The sequence below is a fragment of the Schistocerca nitens genome, chromosome 6, assembly GCF_023898315.1.
Source record: "Schistocerca nitens isolate TAMUIC-IGC-003100 chromosome 6, iqSchNite1.1, whole genome shotgun sequence".
NCBI lineage: Eukaryota > Metazoa > Arthropoda > Insecta > Orthoptera > Acrididae > Schistocerca > Schistocerca nitens.
Window position 1 is genome coordinate 366,488,546 of NC_064619.1, and position 25,022 is coordinate 366,513,567.

The window sequence follows — 25,022 nt, forward strand, 5'->3', positions numbered from 1 at the left end:
CATCAGGAAAGAGGGAAGGAGAGGGAAAGACGAAAGGATGTGGGTTTTAAGGGAGAGGGTAAGGAGTCATTCCAATCCCGGGAGCGGAAAGACTTACCTTAGGGGGAAAAAAGGACAGGTATACACTCACACACACACACATATCCATCCACACATACAGACACAAGCAGACATATTTAAAGACAAAGAGTTTGGGCAGAGATGTCAGTCGAGGTGGAAGAGTAGAGGCAAAGAAGTTGTTGAGAGACAGGTGAGGTATGAGTGGCGGCAACTGGAAATTAGCGGAGATTGAGGCCTGGCGGATAACGAGAAGAGAGGATATACTGAAGGGCAAGTTCCCATCTCCGGAGTTCGGATAGGTTGGTGTTGGTGGGAAGTATCCAGATAACCCGGACGGTGTAACACTGTGCCAAGATGTGCTGGCTGTGCACCAAGGCATGTTTAGCCACAGGGTGATCCTCATTACCAACAAACACTGTCTGCCTGTGTCCATTCATGCGAATGGACAGTTTGTTGCTGGTCATTCCCACATAGAATGCATCACAGTGTAGGCAGGTCAGTTGGTAATCACGTGGGTGCTTTCACACGTGGCTCTGCCTTTGATCGTGTACACCTTCCGGGTTACAGGACTGGAGTAGGTGGTGGTGGGAGGGTGCATGGGACAGGTTTTGCACCGGGGGCGGTTACAAGGATAGGAGCCAGAGGGTAGGGAAGGTGGTTTGGGGATTTCATAGGGATGAAATAACAGGTTACGAAGGTTAGGTGGACGGCGGAAAGACACTCTTGGCGGAGTGGGGAGGATTTCATGAAGGATGGATCTCATTTCAGGGCAGGATTTGAGGAAGTCGTATCCCTGCTGGAGGGCCACATTCAGAGTCTGGTCCAGTCCCGGAAAGTATCCTGTCACAAGTGGGGCACTTTTGTGGTTCTTCTGTGGGGGATTCTGGGTTTGAGGGGGTGAGGAAGTGGCTCTGGTTATTTGCTTCTGTACCAGGCCGGGAGGGTAGTTGCGGGATGCGAAAGCTGTTGTCAGGTTGTTGGTGTAATGTTTCAGGGATTCCGGACTGGAGCAGATTCGTTTGCCACGAAGACCTAGGCTGTAGGGAAGGGACCGTTTGATGTGGAATGGGTGGCAGCTGTCATAATGGAGGTACTGTTGCTTGTTGGTGGGTTTGATGTGGACGGACGTGTGAAGTTGGCCATTGGACAGGTGGAGGTCAACGTCAAGGAAAGTGGCATGGGATTTGGAGTAGGACCAGGTGAATCTGATGGAACCAAAGGAGTTGAGGTTGGAGAGGAAATTCTGGAGTTCTTCTTCACTGTGAGTCCAGATCATGAAGATGTCATCAATAAATCTGTACCAAACTTTGGGTTGGCAGACCTGGGTAACCAAGAAGGCTTCCTCTAAGCGACCCATGAATAGGTTGGCGTACGAGGGGGCCATCCTGGTACCCATGGCTGTTCCCTTTAATTGTTGGTATGTCTGGCCTTCAAAAGTGAAGAAGTTGTGGGTCAGGATGAAGCTGGCTAAGGTAATGAGGAAAGAGGTTTTAGGTAGGGTGGCAGGTGATCGGCGTGAAAGGAAATGCTCCATCGCAGCGAGGCCCTGGACGTGCAGAATATTTGTGTATAAGGAAGTGGCATCAATGGTTACAAGGATGGTTCCTTGTGGTGACAGTGGGGGGCCTCATGGAGCTCCAATTTAAGCTGTACTGCATGGTGATCTGAGATGGCTAGTTTTAAAACCAATGCACTGTGGGATAGGTGGGTCATGTTTGTTATCATGTTGTCAAGACATGTTTTACTATTGCCAATTTCTCTAGTGGGTTCCCGAATGAGTGGGGTCAGGTTAAATTCAATATACAGACGATGTAACTTTTTGGTGCTGACATCATTTGTTAATAAATCTATATTTATATCCCCTGTAACTATAATATTTACGTGGCCATTTGGCCCAGAAAATGTTGTGTCTATAAATACAAGCAAGTCAGAAAGATTTATAAAAAAGGTATCTGTATTTGCTGCAGGTGGCCTGTAAACACCGATAACTGTTATGTTATCTCTACCCCATTTTAGGTTTATTCCAGCAAATTCAAGGACTCCTTCCAAGCAGAAGGCACTCACATCAATAACATTAAAATTACTTTCATTTACAGTGAAAATTGCTACATCTCCCCCAGTGTTGTCTTTTCTACTGAAGGCTGTGCAGAATTTCATACACAGTGGTTGACTCATGCTAATCAGAGCTTCAGTGTACCAATGTTCAGTTACAACTAATATATCGAGTTTGTCAATCCGTGAAATTACGTCTAGATTATTATACTTACTTCTAAGACTGCCAAGATTCTGGTCTATGATTTTAAGGCTGAGTTTTACCTGCTGGACCTTAGAGGATAATTTTGGACTAGCAATGAGGCCAATAGGCTTTACAAGTTTCCCTAGCATGCCAACGGTGGCTGGTGTTGTGGCAGATTTCGTTGAGGTGGGTTGTACCACCCCATGGCAATGGACTTCTTTCATCACTTTGTGAACAATGTCACCCGACTTCCTCAATAATTTTGCTATTAACAATCTTTTTGCCTCTTTTGTTCATGTGCAGTCCATGAGATGGGTGCAGCTCCCTTTCTAGATAGCTGGCATCTACTAGAGACACATTATGAAATTTACTACATAGAGCTTTAATCCTGTCATTTGTTTTATGAACTTCCCGGTTCACAATAGACTGTTTCATAAGATCATGCCTCTGTGGAATGTTGATAACAATTGTTTTAGTGTCATTTAACTTACCCAGTGCCATTTTCATATGTCTAATTGCATCATTTGCTTGATTTCTTGCTACATCATATGAACCTCCCATAATAACGACACAGTCAGTGGATGAGAAGGAGTCACAATCCTGCATGCACGGCTTCACCACAGCAGACAGAGGGGCTTCAGGCTGGATGTGGCCACAGCCTTCTGAGTAATAATCAATGCAGCTTTTGAACAGGTAGAAGTATTGAAGAGTGATAAATTATTACATTAATGAAATAGTTAGTAATCTGGATAACCACAATAGTGTTGCCGGAGTTAATTTAGATCTTACAGTTTTCACATAGTTAGCCATGAAATCCTTTTAAGTAAGTTGGATACAATGGGAATAAAAGGAATAGAAAACAAGTGAGTTCAATCATATTAGCAAAACAGATTACAGGTTGTGGAGCTCACATCAGCTCATCCTAATTATGAAATCAGATTAGTATCTGATGCAAGGAAAGTCGAAATGGGTATATCCAGGGTAGTGTGTTAGGCTCGCTTCTGTTCCTTATTTATATAAATGGTATACATATCTCAGCCACTGCTGCCATGACCACAGTGTCTGCAGACAACACTAGTGTGATAGTGAGTGAGAATCACTGTACACTACAACTCATAAAGTTCTTGCATTCATGGTTCAGTGCCAATAGGCTGACCCTAACTGTGAAGAAAACAAACTATATACAATCTGACAATATTATGAAAAGGATAGTTGCTAATCACTGTATAACAGAGGTGCTGAGTCACAGCTATTCACAACAAAAAGACTGTCAGAAAGTAAGCTCTCTGCCAACATGGCCTTTGTAGCAAATACACACATACACTCATGCTAATGCAACTTACACTACTCATGTTTGTGTGAACTGCATTTGTGAATATATATATGTGTGTGTGTGTGTGTGTGTGTGTGTGTGTGTGTGTGTGTGGTTTTGTGTGTGTGTGTGTGTGTGTGTGTGTGTGTATATATATCTCTGCGACTCAGCGTCTCTGCTATATGGTGAGTAGAAACTAAGCTTTCCATAATATTGTCACATTGCATCTTGGAATTTCCTATACAGGGTGCCTTTTTGCACCATGTATGAACTCTAGGGATTGATTGATGAGAGGACATGGAACAAAAAAGATCTAATGAACTTATGTCCAGAAATGCATGATTTCCATTCTAGAGACCATTTACCCAGTCATTCTTTGCTACAGACACAGCCACAGATACAGCATGCATGGTTTCCTCCTAGATTATACTACTGTTCTTCTTATGTCATGATGTACTGCTCTCTCAAGCCATAGTAACTGGTAATGTGTCTGATTCACTTCTCTTGCTGACTCACCTTGTAGTGGATGTGATACAGCTTTTGTACATTTGGTTCCATATTCAAATCGAGATCTTGCTGACATGGCGTTTCCATATGGAAAGCCAAATGGCACAGGATAGCAAGGTTGCCTCAGGAGACCTACCCCCACTGACAACAACCACAGCATTCAATGTTTGCAACAGCGTTTCACCATTTGTCTCAGACAGGCTCATTTCAGGAAGTAGGAAATCATGAAGGACGTACCAGAAATGTTTGGGCACCAGACTTGGAGGAAAATATGATTAACACTGTGGATAGTGAACAGTGTGAAATACCAGGCAGTTGACCCATCATTACAGGGTAAGCCAGACAATTGTGTGGAACATTCTCCATGACAGTTGTTACTACCCTTATCACTTACAGTGTGTTTAGAGCTTACTAGCGACATATTTTCCACATGAGGAGCAGTTTTGTCACCAGCTTCTTCACCAAGCAACCATAATTCTGGGATTTTTGTCATCCATCCTATTCATAGATGAGGTCACCTTTACATAGTGTGGGATCTCCAACTTTCATAACAGTCATCTGTTAGATAGTATGCAGACCCCCATGGTATGGTGACAGTGAATTATCAGCATCGGTGCAGCCAGAATGTTTGGGATTGGATTCTAGTAGGTGAGTGTGCCTCTCTTGCTGGAAGAAGTTCAAAGGGTTATGTGGCTGCTACACGATGGTGCTCCAGCCCACTTTGCCATCAACATCTATATGCATCACAGTCATGTTTTCCTTGGTTGATAGATTGGATGAGGGGCCCAATTCCATGGCCTGCTAATTCACTGGATCTCAAGCCATGTGATTTCTGTTTACAGGGCCAAGTTAAAAGTATTATGTATGCAGAGCCCATTCTAGATGTGGAGACACTGGAGCAGGATATTCATGCTGCCTTTGACACACTTCAGATGCAGCATGGCCAATGTGAGTGTGAGAGACAGAACACGTTACAGCATGTACATGCATGCACTGAGGCATATGGAAACCATTTTCAAGACATACTCTAACTGTGGCTGCTTGCTACAGTGTGAATTAGACCACAGTCTCTGTAATAATGTACGGTTGAATAAATCATCTCTAGCATGAAAATCATGCATTACCAGACATAAGTTCATTAGACTATTTTTCTTCCATATCCTCTCATCGATCAATCCCTAGAGTTTGTACATGGTGGAAAAAATCACCCTGTATGGAATTTGGGAAGGTGGGTCAAAACCAAGATTTCCATATGACACTGGATGGGCACAAGTCAGAAATGTTATGATGCATAAAGCTTTTAGGAATGTTTGTTGACAAAGACGTAAACTGGAAAGGCTGTGTGCATAATCACTCACAGAAACTCAGTTCTGCATGTTTTGCTCTGACAATTATTTCTCAAGTTTTCTACACAGACAGTGTTAGGATGTCTTATTTTGGTTAGCTTATGGAATGGTTTTTGGGGTAAAATTAATGGTCCATAAATGAAATGTTTACATCAAGGAAAAGGGGTATTCAAATCTCGTCATATAGCTTGGCTAGGGCTCACTGCAAGTTGCTAGTGTTTACTTACTGTTCCTTTCTTGTTCATATACAAATACATTGATGACAAGAGTGAGACTTGATGAACTGCTAATCAACTTCAATTACCTCAGTTATAATACTCATAACTGGTGGGTCCCTCAATGTAGAACAAGTTAGAACAACCCACGTTCAAAAGATGTGAGCCACTTTAGTGCCAATCTTAATAACATGCTGCCAATATACATAAAGAGATTGGAAACAGAAACGGCTTTTAGATCAGTGTTAAAATAATTTCTTCTTGAAGTGTTCCTGCAGTGTAAATGATTATGTTTGCTCATAGGATTACTGGGCACTCATTCATTGTTGGGTTCTTATGATTCTGTTAACTAATGTATCGTAAGAGCTGTGTTTGGATTTGAAATAATGTTTCTGCTGTTGGCTTTCTGAACAATTTCCACTGTTACAGACACACTACAACACATCTTCGTTGTAAATGTATGTGGTGCTACCCTATTTTGATAGTTACAGTGTCAGCAGGTTTTTGTGTGCTAATACTTTATACCTTTTAGCAGTGCTGTATGTGTGTCCTTGTTTTTAATTTTTTGAGGGGTGTTTTATATCAAAGTTCCAAGTTTACCCACATCATTGATAGACTTATTGTGTATTTTATACTTTTCTACAGTTTTTTTTTTGTTATTTAGTCATTAGTTTCACTTTTTCAGTAAAGACTTTATTTGCAGAATTTCTTATTAATTCATTTCTTTATGCGCATGTTGCACTGATAATGTAGATGATGTATTTTGTCTCCCTTCCAACTATGCACGAAATGAGGTGGCTGCTCCAGTCTTAATGTACTGGATTTAAACTGGGGAGGACTGGATTTTATTCCCTGTCTGGGCATCCTGACTTGGGTTTTCCATGGTTGCCACCTGTCTCCAAGGTGAATACTGGGATTATTCCTTTGATTAGGCCATGACCAATTTCCTGCCCTATCCTCATCTTATCCTACCCTATTTTGTTAATGTTTTACATAAACACATTGCACTCAAAGACTCAATATTGTCGTACACTAGAAGTTACTCTAGATATTATGTATGGACACTACTATTCCACAAAAACCAAGAAATTTCATCTAGGTGAAATATGTACCAAGAGCAATAGCAGTCAAGTAATTGGAAAATCATTTCTTTTCTGCTAACAAAAGCTCTGCCACAAGACTAGGTCAGCAGTGAAAGAAAGAATAATAGGGAGTAAATGCATATAAAAACTCACTGCTTTTGAAGGTAACAGCAAAGATAAGGTGGTGTCCAGTGGTAAAAACATTTATGAGAGGTCAATGTAACTGAGTTAAATAAAGTCACAGTAAAACCAAGCAAAAAACAAAATACAAAATACACACAAATGATAGTATAGGGCAATAGAGAAAGGAATAAGCAAATAAACAGGCAAATCAGAGTCATAATTTAAAAATAAAAATAAGAACAAATAAAACTGTGTACAATGCTGCCACCAAAATTTCTGATTACTTTTCCAGTTATATAAAATGTCTGACAGAGAGCAATGTTAAATTTGAAAACAAACTGAAAAAGTTTCTCCCAGACGACCCCTCCTATTCTGTAGAAGAATTCCTAACTTTGAAATGTGTAAAAGGTGATGAATAGGAATTATTATTATATCACAAAACAACTACTAAAAAAATAAAGAAAAAGTGTCAGGTGTGAGTAGGACTCATCCACTGAGGGCTCTATACAGACGTAATTATGTGTGTAGACAGTTCATCCATCCTGGAAATCAAGAATCTTGACTATTTTTGCCTGATATCAACAATGATAATCACAGGATACCTATTCCTGTTTTTCCAAGACTTTTGAGACTGTTTTAATTTCAAGTTTGAAATCTTATAACAAATGACAAAAGAAACATGTTTTCTTGTGATATAACTACAAATTAACAACTTCAGATTTTTCCCTTCGCTTTCACTGTGGAACCCTTTTTTCTTGCCACATGGTTTGACTCTAAACGAACAGGAAATAACTTATAGGTTTTAATGTTGAGTTGAAGAGTATCAAAAAATATTATATACACTCCTGGAAATTGAAATAAGAACACCGTGAATTCATTGTCCCAGGAAGGGGAAACTTTATTGACACATTCCTGGGGTCAGATACATCACATGATCACACTGACAGAACCACAGGCACATAGACACAGGCAACAGAGCATGCACAATGTCGGCACTAGTACAGTGTATATCCACCTTTCGCAGCAATGCAGGCTGCTATTCTCCCATGGAGACGATCCTAGAGATGCTGGATGTAGTCCTGTGGAACGGCTTGCCATGCCATTTCCACCTGGCGCCTCAGTTGGACCAGCGTTCGTGCTGGACGTGCAGACCGCGTGAGATGACGCTTCATCCAGTCCCAAACATGCTCAATGGGGGACAGATCCGGAGATCTTGCTGGCCAGGGTAGTTGACTTACACCTTCTAGAGCACGTTGGGTGGCACGGGATACATGCGGACGTGCATTGTCCTGTTGGAACAGCAAGTTCCCTTGCCGGTCTAGGAATGGTAGAACGATGGGTTCGATGACGGTTTGGATGTACCGTGCACTATTCAGTGTCCCCTCGACGATCACCAGTGGTGTACGGCCAGTGTAGGAGATCGCTCCCCACACCATGATGCCGGGTGTTGGCCCTGTGTGCCTCGGTCGTATGCAGTCCTGATTGTGGCGCTCACCTGCACGGCGCCAAACACGCATATGACCATCATTGGCACCAAGGCAGAAGCGACTCTCATCGCTGAAGACGACACGTCTCCATTCGTCCCTCCATTCACGCCTGTCGCGACACCACTGGAGGTGGGCTGCACGATGTTGGGGCGTGAGCGGAAGACGGCCTAACGGTGTGCGGGACCGTAGCCCAGCTTCATGGAGACGGTTGCGAATGGTCCTCGCCGATACCCCAGGAGCAACAGTGTCCCTAATTTGCTGGGAAGTGGCGGTGCGGTCCCCTACGGCACTGCGTAGGATCCTACGGTCTTGGCGTGCATCCGTGCGTCGCTGCGGTCCGGTCCCAGGTCGACGGGCACGTGCACCTTCCGCCGACCACTGGCGACAACATCGATGTACTGTGGAGACCTCACACCCCACGTGTTGAGCAATTCGGTGGTACGTCCACCCGGCCTCCCGCATGCCCACTATACGCCCTCGCTCAAAGTCCGTCAACTGCACATACGGTTCACGTCCACGCTGTCGCGGCATGCTACCAGTGTTAAAGACTGCGATGGAGCTCCGTATGCCACGGCAAACTGGCTGACACTGACGGCGGCGATGCACAAATGCTGCGCAGCTAGCGCCATTCGACGGCCAACACCGCGGTTCCTGGTGTGTCCGCTGTGCCGTGCGTGTGATCATTGCTTGTACAGCCCTCTCGCAGTGTCCGGAGCAAGTATGGTGGGTCTGAGACACCGGTGTCAATGTGTTCTTTTTTCCATTTCCAGGAGTGTATATGGCCATATCTTTTGATTGCATTGACTTAGATCCTAGTGTTTACTACACTGCCAAGGGAAGAGAGATGTTAGATGTGTGTACCAATTCCTGAGGAAAAAGGATTCCTAGTAGATGGATGGACAGACAGACAATCTGATGACAAATGATGACCCTTTTTTGTTAACATATTAAAAATTTTCAGATTCTTTCTCTTTGGTTGTACTGTGAAACCTCGCTTCTTGACTAATTTCATTATTCTAGATCAACAAGACATACCCTATGGGTTTCAATGAGTGAGTCTGTGAGAATCATATGTGACATAAATTGCCATAACTTTTGGTTGCATTGACTTAGAAGCTGCCAAGAGAATATAAACCTTGGTATGTTACATAAATTTCAGCTTGACATCTTAACAAATGGACAGGAGACAGACAGTCTGACAACAAATGACAGACAAATTGGTTTTCATGTGAAACAATTATAAAGTTACTATTTTCACATTTTTTGTTTTATTGTGAAACATTGCTTCTTGCCAGATTCAATGATTCTAGGTCAATGGGAAGTACCTTGTGGGTACTGATAAGTGGGTTCGCGAGTAACAAAATATGTGGTACAAATGGCTACATCTTTTAACTGCCTTGACTTAGAATCTTCAATTTATACACTACCAAGGAGCCACAGACCTTAGTAAGTGACATAAATTTCAACTTGATACATCTACCCATTCCTACAAAAAAGGGTTTTTAACATTCAGATGGACAGACAGACAGCAAAGTGATCCAAAGGGTTTCATTTTTATTGACTGGGGTACGGAACCCTTAAAATATGAATGAGAATATGTAGCCATATTTACAAAGAATGTGTAATAAAGAAAATGGAAACACACAAAAGAGGAATGCCATTAATCTTTTGTACTGTGATTTTCCTTAATCTTCTTAGAATATTTACACACTTTACCAAGTATTGCTTTGAGGTGTGAGACTAGGTGTTGCAATGGTGATGTTATTGATATTGTGATTAGTGCTTTGTATAACTATGTGCTCTTAACATAGGGCAAGTCACCTGTGTATGAGTCTTTGTGAGAGCGTATATGTATGTGTGCCTCACCAGTGCTTGCCTCGTCCCCCCCCCCCCCCCCCCCCCCCCCCCCCGCTCTGGAAATGAGAATTGAGATTTTTCTGTGGTTGAACCAGTCTTAAAACATGAGGTCAACGTAGAATTTAAGCAGATTGGGCATTTTATGGCAGTTTCAGTCAGCAACATAAACTGTTCATTTTAGGGAAATTAAATGTTGTACATATCTGTGTACCGTACACATCATCACCTTGTCTCAGGTATATGTCAAAGTTTAACAAAGGAAAAAAAAAAAAAATAAACTGAAGTAGAAATGAAACCGATGTTCACTAAACAAATGCTAGGTATCATGTTTTTGCGAAAGATATGTATTATTCTAATATTAGAGCAATGATTGGGAAGAAACTTATGAAACATGATCATGGCAAATACTGGTTAAGGAATTCAACAACATATTTTTTGTATTCCGTAAAAATGTAAAAATTAGCAAGTAATGAAAGCTTTAAAATTAATAGTTCTTTAAAATTAATACTAACCTTCTTCAGCTACCTGTGCAGCTGTAAACACGAATACAGTAGGTTTCTTCTCCACTCCTAAAAGATAGTACAGCTGTTTTAGGTCTTCTTTGAAGCTTGTTTCATTGTAGCCTCTGCTCAGTGTGATCATAAACACATCACAACCTAAAACAGCAAGATTTATTGGAGTACTGTTTCTGACAACAAAATCATCAAAGGCTAATGTGTTTGCCACATATAGCGACAATTCACATAGTGAGTGACTGTTCAATACATCAAACTTATTACAATTAACCAAACTCTTATCTGCATTGATGTCCAGGCTACGTATCTACTGTGAAATAAAAAGCATTCCACCGTACCAAATATTAGTGTTTCATCCAATGAAATATGTAAATGATGCATGAGATGAATAACTCTCTAAATGACTCTGTCCATGCTGTAATCTCACCTTCAGAGTATCTATGGGAGTGATCTGTAGGGTGTTATAGGAAGGAGTCTTCACTTGATACTGTCTTTGAAAATTCATAAGTAGGCTTTCTTAGAGTGGTTCACATCTTTCCTAAAGTATGTCAATTCAGGTATTTCTGTATTTCTCTGATACTTTTCCAAGTCAGTTAAACCTGAGCCCACTTATACTGCCCTTCTTTAGATTCAATATCATCTAGCAGTACTATTTTTTATGGCCACATACAATTGACGAATATTATAAGATGGGATTTATGTCTGTCCTGTACGCAGTCACTTTTGTACATTGGCTGCATTTACCTGTAACCAAACTATGAGCCAAAGTCTGCCATCTATTTCACCTATTATTCAATTGATGTAATCATTGCATTTAATATCACCACAAATTATTACAAACAGATGTTAGTATGAGTTAACCAGTTCCAATTGTTGTTCATTGCTATTGTAGTCATAAGATACATATTCATTCGTTTTGAGAAGGACAGTTTTGCAAGTCTGAATTACTGAAGCAAGTTGCCAATCTTTGCATCACTTTGAAATCTTATACAGACCTGGCCAATTGTTTGTACAGCCTTTTTAGATAGTACTAAATTATAAATAACTGCATTATATGCACATTGACTGAGGTTACAATTATCATTAACTGCCAGGCCATTAAGCTACATAATAAACAGCAAGGGGTCCAACACATTTCCCTAGGTCATGCCTGGTTACTCTCCAACCAAGATAACATGCTGTATCATTCCTATTAAGAAATCCTCAATCCATTCATAAATTTCACTTGATATCCAATTTGATCATACTTTCAAGAGTAAGTGTATGTGTGATACTGAGTCAAATGCATTTCAAAACTCAAGAAATACTGACTCTATCTGACTGCCTTGATCACTGCCTCCAGGATGTTATGTGAGAAAAACAAAAGTTGGGTTTGCATGAGCAAAGTTTTTGTAATTCTTACCAATTGGCATGAAGGAGGTCATTCTTTTCAAGATACCTCACTATGTTTCAGATCAGAATATGTTCTATGATTCTACACAGGTAGATGTTAATAATATTGGATGATAGTTCTTTGAATCATTTCTGCTATTCTTCTCTAAAAGAGTCTGACTTGAGCTTTCTTCCAACCACTAAGCTAAGGTGCTCTCTCTCTCTCTCTCTCTCTCCCTCTCTCTCTCTCTCTCTCTCTCACACACACACACACACTCAAAGTGTTGTTCAATACTATTGTAGTCGTAAGATACATATTCATTTGTTTTGAGAAGGACAGTTTTGCAAGTGGTACTCTCTCTCTCTCTCTCTCTCTCTCTCTCTCTCTCTCTCTCACACACACACACACACACTCACTCAATGTGTTAATTATCATAGAAGTTAGACAATCAAGCTGTTGCACACAAAAATTCAAGCTGCCCACCAAATACAATTAGCGTCAGTTGTTCTCGTAGTGTAAATGATAGCACACAAGACTTCTCAACCTTTGGCTGAGGTTTGATTATTCCTATCATCCCATGTCCAATTTATGTCTCACACTCTTGTTCAGTTTTAGTACACCAAATGAAGAACACGTTTGGCAAAACCTTCTCTCTTGGGACACTGGAATCTGCACATGCAGCAGTTTGACTGGTTAACTTCAATGCTAATTAACTTGGAAACAGCACACTCTGCTGATTTTATAACAATTATTTCACAGCACAGCTTACCCTGCAACAAACATACAAGCTTTTCAGACTGTTTCTATCACAATATACATCCATTGCTCGTTCAATTTTTTGTACACTGTTGCCACAATTTCTCTACATTCTCTTACTCAGAGATAATGAATTCAAGTTCTTTCTTGAGGTACGACTTTACTAATTCGTTACCTATTTTACTAAACATGTGTATCTTGTTATTAGTTTCAGCTGCTCTTTTTCTACTTTGGTGATTATTGTTGCTACAACTTATGACAAAGCAAGCTGGAATCTCTTTACTTCCTCTCTTGTTTTGCCATCAGCCTCCTTAAATCTTAAATTCATTTTACTTTCATTTTTGCCTAATTACCATTAACATGCATGAGTATAATCTGGATTTCCATAAAAGAAAGATTGGTACTCAGTCTTACGCAATGTAGCACCAGGTCTAATTTTGTACTTAGTTTTGTGTGTGTAATTAATTTCCTGATTCATTTTAACCATTCCTAGTTAATACTTTTGTAATAGGGTGAAATAAGTAATTGTTTCACGACTTAAATTCTATTGTTGACTTATAAACAAATATAAATTCTGTACCAATTAAAAACATATGGAAGAAAAACTACTAGGATTCTTAAAGTATTTATTTGGCTCAATTCAAAAACATATTAGCAAAGCCAGCTCTTAATTAATTCCAAAATAATTACCAGGTTTGTCAAAAGTATTATTTGCATAACTTTATCTGTTAATTTCATTATTTAAACAAATAACTTAGTTTAACCATTGTGGTAGAAGTAACTGTTACAAAGAAGAAATTTTTCTATCTATTCAGTTAATTGAATTTCTTATAATTTAATTGTAATTTCTGTAACTTAAACATTGACCAATGTATAGTTTCAGTGCCTATTATTATAAGGATACATAAAAGACTGATTTTTGGTCCCAAGACAGTCAGTCCACAGCCAATTTTCAGATATGAAACTTGTATTGGTTAGATTAACAACAATGCATCAACTTAACTGTGGAATATGTGTAACACACATAGGCCATGAGTTAGAAAAATTGAGGACAATGTCTGTTTAATTTACTTGAAAAATAGTGTCACATGTACCGTATTATTCTGCAAGAACTGTGTGGTTACTTTTTACTGCTCATAGATGTTCCACAGCAAACTATTGTCAGCTGATGTTGCCTGCAACCTATTAATGAGGCTGATCAACATTTACCAATAGTGAACTGGCCATATAATTGTGTAATATTGGAGGGTTGTGAAATGTGAAAGTAAAGAACTGTGAAATAAAATTGTGCAACTGTTGGCTACATTATTTACAGTTACAGTAGTCAGTGTTGAATTTCCACCCCCCCCCCCCCCCCCCCACATTTTTCAGCCAGTAGAACAATGCAGTATGTGAACACTCAGTGCTATCAACAAAGAAATAAAGCAGGCAAACATCACATATGGAGCCCTTTCAGGCGAGAGGAATATTGTATTTAGACGCAATAAACAAGGAATCAAAAACTTTGAACAGTGAACGTTGCTGTTTGAATGGAGTGACTGAATTTAAAGAATGTATGGCACCAATATTATCAAGAACAGTGAACAGACTAATTGACAGTGAAAACTGATTATATTATTCCAAAAGTTTGATTGCACGTGAACAAGTAATGCAGTAGGAAGCATCAATAACATAGCATAACAACAGAAAATTGTTGGCTGAGGTTATGGAGGCAGCCTTTACAAATGTTGTAGCAAAAAGGAAACAAGCTTGTCAGAGCAGCCATTATGAAGAGAAGGCACGGCAGCCAATTGGCATGGCAGTTGGAGTCAACCCACCTGATGTAAACAAGCGGTTTTAGGACGAGTGGGAGTAATCGCAGCAGCAGCAGCAGCAGCAGCGGGAGATGAGTGAATAAAAATAAGGTAATTCATATCTAAAGCCATTTAATATTAAGTGATACATAACAAGACAGTGTGATAGGGGAGAATGGACAACAGGGGAGCGATGTGATTGATGGGAAAGCTGTAAAGGTTAAGTTTTTAAATGAACAAAAAGACTTCATGGGGTCTGATTTGGTAGACAATAGTGGTTATAAATCAGACATGAATGTAATTTTGAATGACAGGGACAAAAGTCATATTGTACTTGAGATGATAAAAGCCTCATCTACATTGTGTCATGATGTGAGCGAAATGGGTGAAAACAGTACTGAAGCAGGCGAAATCATTAAGGCTAAGGAGGAAGAATCGAGTAGTTAACGTCAGCAAAGGCAAAAGTTTATGGCAGATGGACAATTGGAAGCAATGTTAAGGCAAATTATGAGTAGTTTGTGTATGAAAGAAGAGATTAGCAGAGTGAAAATGTTATGAAAAAAGACGTTAGTAGTATGAAAAAAGACATTAGTATGGTGGAAAATAAAACTGATGGTAATAAAACAGACATGGCCAGCCTAAAGGATGAACTGAAGAAAGAAATTAAAAAGGAAATTAAGGTAGTCAGCTCTAATCTTTCAGAATTAAATAAGAAGGTCGAAGTGGTAGTGAAAGATTGTGATGAAAAGATAAAGAAAGTAGCACAGAATACTAATGTTTTAATGAGTAGTAAACATGCAGAAGAGAGAAATAAACTTTGTTATGACTGTAGTCGGAGGGTGGATGCCTCCGAGAAACAGTTTAAAGATGAGGTTAAAGCAGCTAGGACATTTTGTGCTGAAAATAGGATTAAACTTGAGAACCAAATCTGTTGTTGTTGTTGTGGTCTTCAGTCCTGAGACTGGTTTGATGCAGCTCTCCATGCTACTCTATCCTGTGCAAGCTTTTTCATCTTCCAGTACCTACTGCAACCTACATCCTTCTGAATCTGCTTAGTGTATTGATCTCTTGGTCTCCCTCTACGATTTTTACCCTCCACGCTGCCCTCCAATGCTAAATTTGTGATCCCTTGATGCCTCAGAACATGTCCTACCAACCGATCCCTTCTTCTAGTCAAGTTGTGCCACAAACTTCTCTTCTCCCCAATCCTATTCAATACCTCCTCATTAGTTACGTGATCTACCCACCTTATCTTCAGCATTCTTCTGTAGCACCACATTTCGAAAGCTTCTATTCTCTTCTTGTCCAAACTGGTTATCGTCCATGTTTCACTTCCATACATGGCTACACTCCATACAAATACTTTCAGAAACGACTTCCTGACACTTAAATCTATATTCGATGTTAACAAATTTCTCTTCTTCAGAAACAATTTCCTTGCCATTGCCAGTCTACATTTTATATCCTCTCTACTTCGACCATCATCAGTTATTTTACTCCCTAAATACCAAAACTCCTTTACTACTTTAAGTGTCTCATTTCCTAATCTAATCCCCTCAGCATCACCCGATTTAATTTGTCTACATTCCATTATTCTCGTTTTGCATTTGTTGATGTTCATCTTATATCCTCCTTTCAAGACACTGTCCATTCCGTTCAACTGCTCCTCCAAGTCCTTTGCTGTCTCTGACAGAATTACAATGTCATCGGCGAACCTCAAAGTTTTTACTTCTTCTCCATGAATTTTAATACCTACTCTGAATTTTTCTTTTGTTTCCTTTACTGCTTGCTCAATATACAGATTGAATAACATCGGGGAGAGGCTACAGCCCTGTCTCACTCCTTTCCCAACCACTGCTTCCCTTTCATGCCCCGCGACTCTTATAACTGCCATCTGGTTTCTGTACAAATTGTAAATAGCCTTTCGCTCCCTGTATTTTACCCCTGCTACCTTCAGAATTTGAAAGAGAGTATTCCAGTTAACGTTGTCAAAAGCTTTCTCTAAGTCTACAAATGCTAGAAACGTAGGTTTGCCTTTTCTTAATCTTTCTTCTAAGATAAGTCGTAAGGTTAGTATTGCCTCATGTGTTCCAACATTTCTACGGAATCCAAACTGATCTTCCCCGAGGTCCGCTTATACCAGTTTTTCCATTCGTCTGTAAAGAATTCGTGTTAGTATTTTGCAGCTGTGACTTATTAAACTGATAGTTCGGTAATTTTCACATCTGTCAACACCTGCTTTCTTTGGGATTGGAATTATTATATTCTTCTTGAAGTCTGTGGGTATTTCGCCTGTCTCATACATCTTGCTCACCAGATGGTAGAGTTTTGTCATGACTGGCTCTCCCAAGGCCATCAGTAGTTCTAATGGAATGTTGTCTACTCCCGGGGCCTTGTTTCGAGTCAGGTCTTTCAGTGCTCTGTCAAACTCTTCACGCAGTATCTTATCTCCCATTTCATCTTCATCTACATCCTCTTCCATTTCCATAATATTGTCCTCAAGTACATCGCCCTTGTATAAACATTCTATATACTCCTTCCACCTTTCTGCTTTCCCTTCTTTGCTTAGAACTGGGTTGCCATCTGAGCTCTTGATATTCATACAAGTGGTTCTCTTCTCTCCAAAGGTCTCTTTAATTTTCCTGTAGGCAGTATCTATCTTACCCCTAGTGAGACAAGCCTCTACATCCTTACATTTGTCCTCTAGCCATCCCTGCTTAGGCATTTTGAACTTTCTGTCGATCTCATTTTTGAGACGTTTGTATTCCCTTTTGCCTGCTTCATTTACTGCATTTTTATATTTTCTCCTTTCATCAATTAAATTCAATATTTCTTCTGTTACCCAAGGATTTCTATTAGCCCTCATCTTTTTACCTACTTGATCCTCTGCTGCCTTCACTACTTCATCCCTCAGAGCTACCCATTCTTCTTCTACTGTATTTCTTTCCCCCATTCCTGTCAATTGTTCCCTTATGCTCTCCTTGAAACTCTCTACAACCTCTGGTTCTTTCAGTTTATCCAGGTCCCATCTCCTTAAATTCCCACCATTTTGCAGTTTCTTCAGTTTCAATCTGCAGTTCATAACCAATAGATTGTGGTCAGAATCCACATCTGCCCCTGGAAATGTCTTACAATTTAAAACCTGGTTCCTAAATCTCTGTCTTACCATTATATAATCTATCTGATACCTATTAGTATCTCCAGGATTCTTCCAGGTATACAACCTTCTTTTATGATTCTTGAACCTAGTGTTAGCTATGATTAAGTTATGCTCTGTTGAAAATTCTACAAGGCGGCTTCCTCTTTCATTTCTTCCCCCCAATCCATATTCACCTACTATGTTTCCTTCTCTCCCTTTTCCTACTGACGAATTCCAGTCACCCATGACTATTAAATTTTCGTCTCCCTTCACTACCTGAATAATTTCTTTTATCTCGTCATACATTTCATCAATTTCTTCATCATCTGCAGAGCTAGTTGGCATATAAACTTGTACTACTGTAGTAGGCATGGGCTTTGTGTCTATCTTGGCCACAATAATGCGTTCACTATGCTGTTTGTAGTAGCTAACCCGCACTCCTATTTTTTTATTCATTATTAAACCTACTCCTGCATTACCCCTATTTGATTTTGTATTTATAACTCTGTAATCACCTGACCAAAAGTCTTGTTCCTCCTGCCACCGAACTTCACTAATTCCCACTATATCTAACTTTAACCTATCCATTTCCCTTTTTAAATTTTCTAACCTACCTGCCCGATTAAGGGATCTGACATTCCACGCTCCGATCCGTAGAATGCCTGTTTTCTTTCTCCTGATAACGACGTCCTCTTGAGTAGTCCCCGCCCGGAGATCCGAATGGGGGACTATTTTACCTCCGGAATATTTTACCCAAGAGGTCGCCATCATCATTTAATCATACAGTAAAGCTGCATGTCCTCGGGAAAAATCACGGCCGTAGTTTCCCCTTGCTTTCAGCCGTTCGCAGTACCAGCACAGCAAGGCCATTTTGGTTAATGTTACAAGGCCAGATCAGTCAATCATCCAGACTGTTGCCCCTGCAACTACTGAAAAGGCTGCTGCCCCTCTTCAGGAACCACATGTTTGTCTGGCCTCTCAACAGATACCCCTCTGTTGTGGTTGCACCTACGGTACGGCCATCTGTATCGCTGAGGCACGCAAGCCTCCCCACCAACGGCAAGGTCCATGGTTCATGGGGGAAATCTATCAGATTAAAAATGATTTAGAAACAGAGGTAAAAACCAAGTGTGCAGTAGTGGTAGAGGAAAAACTGGTAAAAGTAAATAAAAATGTAGATTCAAAATTGGCTGAAATGGAGAAAAAGGTGGAAGAGGTACAAAATCTAAAGCATAGAGTTTGTAGTTCCCCAAACAGTCTTTCATTTGTTAGTTGATAGAAATTTAATTCTCTTGAACCATATGGGGAAGTGCATCTTTTGGATCTCATTAGGAAATTTAATGATTTGCCAGAAACATGGGATGACTAAGAGGAAATGTCATTTTGGAAAGGGGTTGCTTATGGATGGGCAGGTCAGGTAGCTGATAGTTACACTTCATGGCATAGCTTTAAGAAAACATTTTTAGATTAATATTGTTGCAAAGAGAAGCAGCAAAGAATTTTGAGCTAATTTTGGGGAGGAGAGAGATTTGACTCTAGAAGGGTAGTGGAAGGTTTCTGTCAGTTTTGGATAAGGAAACTGAAATATTTGGACAAAGAGCTAGTTATTGAATCAATAATTATGGATTTAGAAACTAAGTTGCCTCAGAAAGCTAGAGAATTGCTTGTACCTGCTCCTAGGGGTAATATTTGTGATTTTTTGAATTATGTTGATAAAGTAGAGAGGGTAAAGCCCTCGCCCTCAGTGGAAGATTGTAGAAGGAATTTTGATGATAATAATCAATCAGGGAGAGAGTTTCAGGTAAATAGAATGAACAAAACTAATTGTAGTAGAAATTCAGGGAATGATTGGGTGGAGGAAAGCCAGAATGGACACGGAAATAGTAGGAGAAAATTAAGGAACAGAAATGGAGGAGATGGTAATTCTGTATCAAACCATTTAAACTAAATAATTCTCCAGTTTTGGCTCACACTAGAGCAGGTAGTGATGAATAGTCATGTGTATATAAATATGCTGCAATCACTGCTAAGGGTAATGTAAATGATAGTAGTAAGACGAGTGTAAATTCTAATTCTAGTGGGATGTTGAATGATGGTGTGTGTGCCAATGTTTATTCTGTAAAAAGAGAGGAGGAAGTTACAATAATAAAATTAAGTGATGAAACAGAGTGTGTTGCTGATGCTCAGGATGTCAAAATGGATGATACGTTTTTTGCTTTGCGGTCTAATACTGGAAACATGGATCAACTAATTAGCCCTGCATTTGAGGACAATAGAAGTGACAGTGGGTCTGATTCTGACAGTAGTTGTAATGAAGATAGCAATGATGAATCCAATAGTGATGAGGACAAGGTATTTGAATTTGTCATCAAAATATTACAAATACACAAAGGGAGGAATTAAGAAGTATTTGCCTGAGCAACTGTAAGGTATTTTCAGACAGGCCAGGCTTGGTAAAAGATTTTGAGTGAAAATTGAAGTTTAAGGATCATGAAAAATTTTTAAGAAGCCTTATATTATCCCATTTTCCAGAAAGGAACCTGTGAGGAAAGAAATTCAAAAGATTGTCTCATGGGGGATTACTGAAATGTCAACCAGCATATGGTTGTAAAAAAGAAGAACGGTGGTGTCAGGTTGGTCCTGGATGCCAAAAACTTAAATGAAATTATAGTAGCGAAGAGCGACAGGCCAGCTAATGTAGATGAAATTTTGCAAAAGTTCCATGGATGTAAGTTTTTTACTTCTTTTGGTGTGACTTGTGGCTACTGGAATTCCAGTTTGGCCACAGAATCTAGGCCATTACAATATTTTACACAAAGGTAAGTGTTACTGAGAGCTAGGTATAAGGAAGGTATGGAACTAAAATTAAGTCAGTCTGAATTTGTGAAGAAGAAAATCTCATTTTTGGGTCACAGGATAAATGAGGTAGGTATAAAGCCTGATGCAGAAAAGCTTGCTGCTATTGCGGATTTCCCACCCCCCAAGAACAAGAAGGATCTAAAGCTATGTTTGGCTTCTACAGAAAGTACATATCAGATTATTCATTTAACAATCCTTGCATTGATAATTTATTGAAAAAGAATGTGGTGTGGAATTGGACAGGGGATTGTGAAGAATCATTTCAGGGTTTGAAAAAATAATTAGTAAATAGTAAGATGTTAGGACATCCAAATTTTTCACAACCATTCTGTACGAGTACTGATGCAAGTTTTTGTTGTTTGGGAGTGGAAATTTTCCAATTAGTACCTACTGAGATCAGGGTAGAACACAAACCTATTGCTTTTGCTAGTAGTACATTACAGCCACCTGAAAATAACTATAACATTTCAGAATTAGAGGCTTGGGCAATTATTTTTATTTCAAAAGTTTGAATACTATTTGCTTGGACGTAAGACAATAGTGTATACTGATCATAAGGCTTTGAGTTACCTTCAGAAGCACAGGGTGAAACAAACCAGATTAACTAGGTGGGCATTGTATTTGCAACAATTTGATTTGGAGGTAAGGTATATAAACGGAAAAGACAATATTGTGGCTGATGCATTATCTGGGATGCCAGCAGGGACGAAGAATACTGACAGTAGTGAGGACTGTGAAGAACAAGTAAGGTTGTTTTATTTGCAGGGACTGAAGGATGAGAAGCTTATTTGGAAAATTTGCAAGCAAATGAGAAGGGAGCAGAATGAGGATCCTAATTTAAGGTTGGTTAAGCAGTATTACAAATCAGACAACATGCCAAAGGTGAAACAGTACTATAGTATACATAAAGGGTTGTTGTTTAGAAGGAAAACTTTGAATGATCAGGACTGGAAGTTATGCTTTCCTGACCAACATGTTGATAAATTTGTTGACTAGTTGTCTGAGAGTTATAGACATTATGAGACCAGGAAAGTAGTAGCTAAGATACAGGAGATAGTAAGATTGAACAACTTGTGGAGAAGGGTTAAGCTGAGACCATAAAGGTGTGATAAATGTCAGAAAGCATAGAACTGTGAGCAAGTAAGGGGTTCAACATTCTGTGTTGGATTCAATTATGTGGCGATAGTGCTTACCCCAGCTGTCTGTCTCATTTTTCATGTTTTCTGAGGCAGTCAGATTCTTTTTCTATCCTATCTGTAGTTTATAAGTCAATCAGAAACATTCTATCTTCGACTTCCATGTGATTTTGTACAGCAGGATACTTTAGTATAGGAATATTTTAGAAAAGGTTTCTCCAGTGTTATCTATATGTATTATATTGTGTTAGTGATAAGTAATGGAATCATCAGAGGATGGAAGAAAAGGCAATATGAAAAATTAGTAGTGGAATTTCATAAAAATCTATAAGATACTGTGTTTATTCTGGTTTTATGAAATATGATGAAAATAAAGAATTTCTGTCAAACAAAGAGGTAAGGTAAACAGAAAATGAAAGGTGTCAGCATATCTGGAGGAGAAGGTGCAGATTATCTGAAAACTATAATTGACATCTGAAGTAATCAGCTCATGTGTGATATTAGTATAATTTGGTGCAGCAGCAGAGGCAATATGCAGTAACAGCCATCTTGAATACTAGGTCTTAATATTAACTGCGGTGTAATAGAAGTGTTTGTGTTCAGTGCAATCAGTATATGGAGATAACTATCTAACTATCGAAGTGTGTCATGGTACAGCCTCTTCTAACATTAAGGAAATAAAACTTTAAACGTAATTGCCTGGAGTAATGGATCTGGAAAGAATAACCAGGATTTGTATGTATACTGCCCTTCAGGCTAGAGTCTCAAGCAATTTGAGGGAATACAATGAAAAAATAGTTTTTCTAAGTGATCATTTTGTCTGATCAGTAATGAGAGTTAAGTTTTCCTTAAAGTCCGGATCTGTTACTGTGCCGTGTTTTTCAGTAGAATCAGTTTTGCATTTGATAAGTGGAGTTGGTATGTATTTATTTGGTAGTAACGCAATAATGAAATAATAAAATAATGAATAATGTTGGAGTCTTAATGGTTAGGGAGCCTGACTCTGCAGTAGGGATACTTTTTGAGAATGCAATCCACTAGCTAATGAAACAAGAAATGTAAATACAATAATGAAGCTGACAGACATGATTGAGTAATGAAAAAAATAATTACATACAAACAAATGTGGTGTAATTATATTGATAATCTGTTTTTGAAGTAGGTAACATTGGGTACTGTGTATATTGTGCAATTCATGACACTGCAGCTGGGAATGAGAGCTTAACAGAAAGACAGAGTAATGTTTTGTAGTGAAATTTGCACTTGAAACTAAATTTTTTACGAGTCCCCACCTCTCGATCTATAGTCAGTTTTAGCACTAATTATTGTGATGTTATGAGAACTGTGTAATGTATTTATTTATGGAGTAATGACTATTATTTGCCATTAGTGTGAAACATTTTTTCCTTATACTTAGTTAGAAATAAAAGTGATCATACTACAGTATGGTATTTTGTCTAATTTTTTCATGTACTGTGAAAGAAGAGAACCATCTCAAGGGAACTGACAGCAGTGCACTTCCTTATTAACTGCCTCTTGAACCTGTTGAAAGTGTGGATGAATTGGTGAGAAAAATAGGTTAGAGCTCATTAAAAAAGTGGAAGTGCCTGTGCAGAATACTAAATATTGAAAAAGTGATATTTCCAATCTGAAAATAAACTGCAAGGTGCAGTGCAATTTAACTTTTTGCAACCCTTGATCATTTATTCTTTGAAGCCAGACAGGACTTGCATAAAGTGACATGTATCTTAGAATTTAATCTCTGTTTATCCAAAAAGGACATCACTTATTATTAAGATGCCTATTTTTATTAAAAATATAATTTGTGGATATTTTGTGCCATTGTACAATACACTATATGTAAATATTTTGTATGGGGATTTTCATATGGCCAGTTAAATGTTAAACCCACTTTCTGGTGTCACTCGCAGTCACTGAATTGCCCAGTTCGCTATTTGCAATATCTATCTGGTCAAAGCAATAAGGGGATTATGTGACAAAGCAAGCTGGGATCTCTTTACTTCCTCTCTTGTTTTGCCATCATTTTATTTTCATTTTTGCCTAATTACCATTAACATGCGTGAGTATAATCTGGATTTCCATAAAAGAGAAAGGTTGGTCCTCAGTCTCACAGAATATAGCACCAGGTCTAATTTTGTGCTTAGTTTTGTGTATGTAATTAATTTGATCCTGATTCATTTTGACCATTTCTAGTTAATACTTTCGTAATAGAGAGAAATAAGTAATTGTTTCATGACTTAAATTCTATTGTTGACTACTAAAAAACTATAAATTATGTACCAATTAAAAACATATGGAAAAAGAACTACAAGGATTCTTAAAGTATTTATTTGGCTCAATTCAAAAACATGTTAGCGAAGCCAGCTCTTAATTAATTCCAAAATAACTACCAGGTTTGTCAAAAGTATTGTTTGTATAACTATATCCTTTAATTTCATTATTTAAACAAATAATTCAGTTTAACTGTTGTGGTAGAAGGAACTGTTACAAAGAAAGAATTTTTCTATGTATTCAGTTAACTGAATGAGTTATTATTTAATTGTAATGTCTGTAAGTTAAACATCAAACAATGTATAGTTTCAGTGCCTATTATTATAAGGATACATAAAGGACTGATTTTTGGTCCCAAGACAGTCAGTCCACAGCCAATTTTCAGATGTGTAACTTGTATTGATTAGATTAACAACAATGCATCAACTTAACTGTGGAATATATGTAACACAAATAGGCCATGTGTTAGAAAAATTAAGGACAATGCCTGTTTAATTTATTTGAAAAACAGTGTCACATGTACCATATTATTCTGCACTGCTGTAAAATTATGGTTTTAGCCAAGTTTATGTACCTAGTGTTATGTGACAGCTACAGTTTTTTAGGAGTGTTTAAAACTCTTTGACTTAGTTGAAAATGTATCAGCAATTGATTGCTAAGATTTCAAATCTCATCTGCAGGTTGCAGAGGGAGTCTGAAAGCTTGTGGTGCATCTGTGGCGGTAGGTGAGTTCCAAGTCATGTTCCTGAGTGGTGCTACACGCCTTGTAGTCCAGGGACAAGATGACAGCACAGGTGTGGCTGTGGCAATCAGCAACAACTTTGTCAATTCCAGTGACATGATGTATGTCAGTAGTAATTCAGATATGAATGACAGGTGCTGGAATCCATGAGGTGAGCACTTGGCAAGTTTTTCAAGAGGGCAAACATTACAAG

At 38.9% G+C, this 25,022-nt stretch overlaps 1 protein-coding gene across 1 annotated transcript in view; it reads right to left on the reverse strand.

Moving 5' to 3' along the window:
* LOC126263364 (dynein axonemal heavy chain 10) overlaps positions 1-25,022 on the reverse strand; it is a 1,742,213-nt gene that overhangs the window by 415,104 nt on the left and 1,302,087 nt on the right. Inside the window, exon 52 of the mRNA XM_049960456.1 lies at positions 10,738-10,881. Coding sequence (XP_049816413.1) covers positions 10,738-10,881 — 144 coding nt within the window. The remainder of the gene's footprint in view (positions 1-10,737; positions 10,882-25,022) is intronic.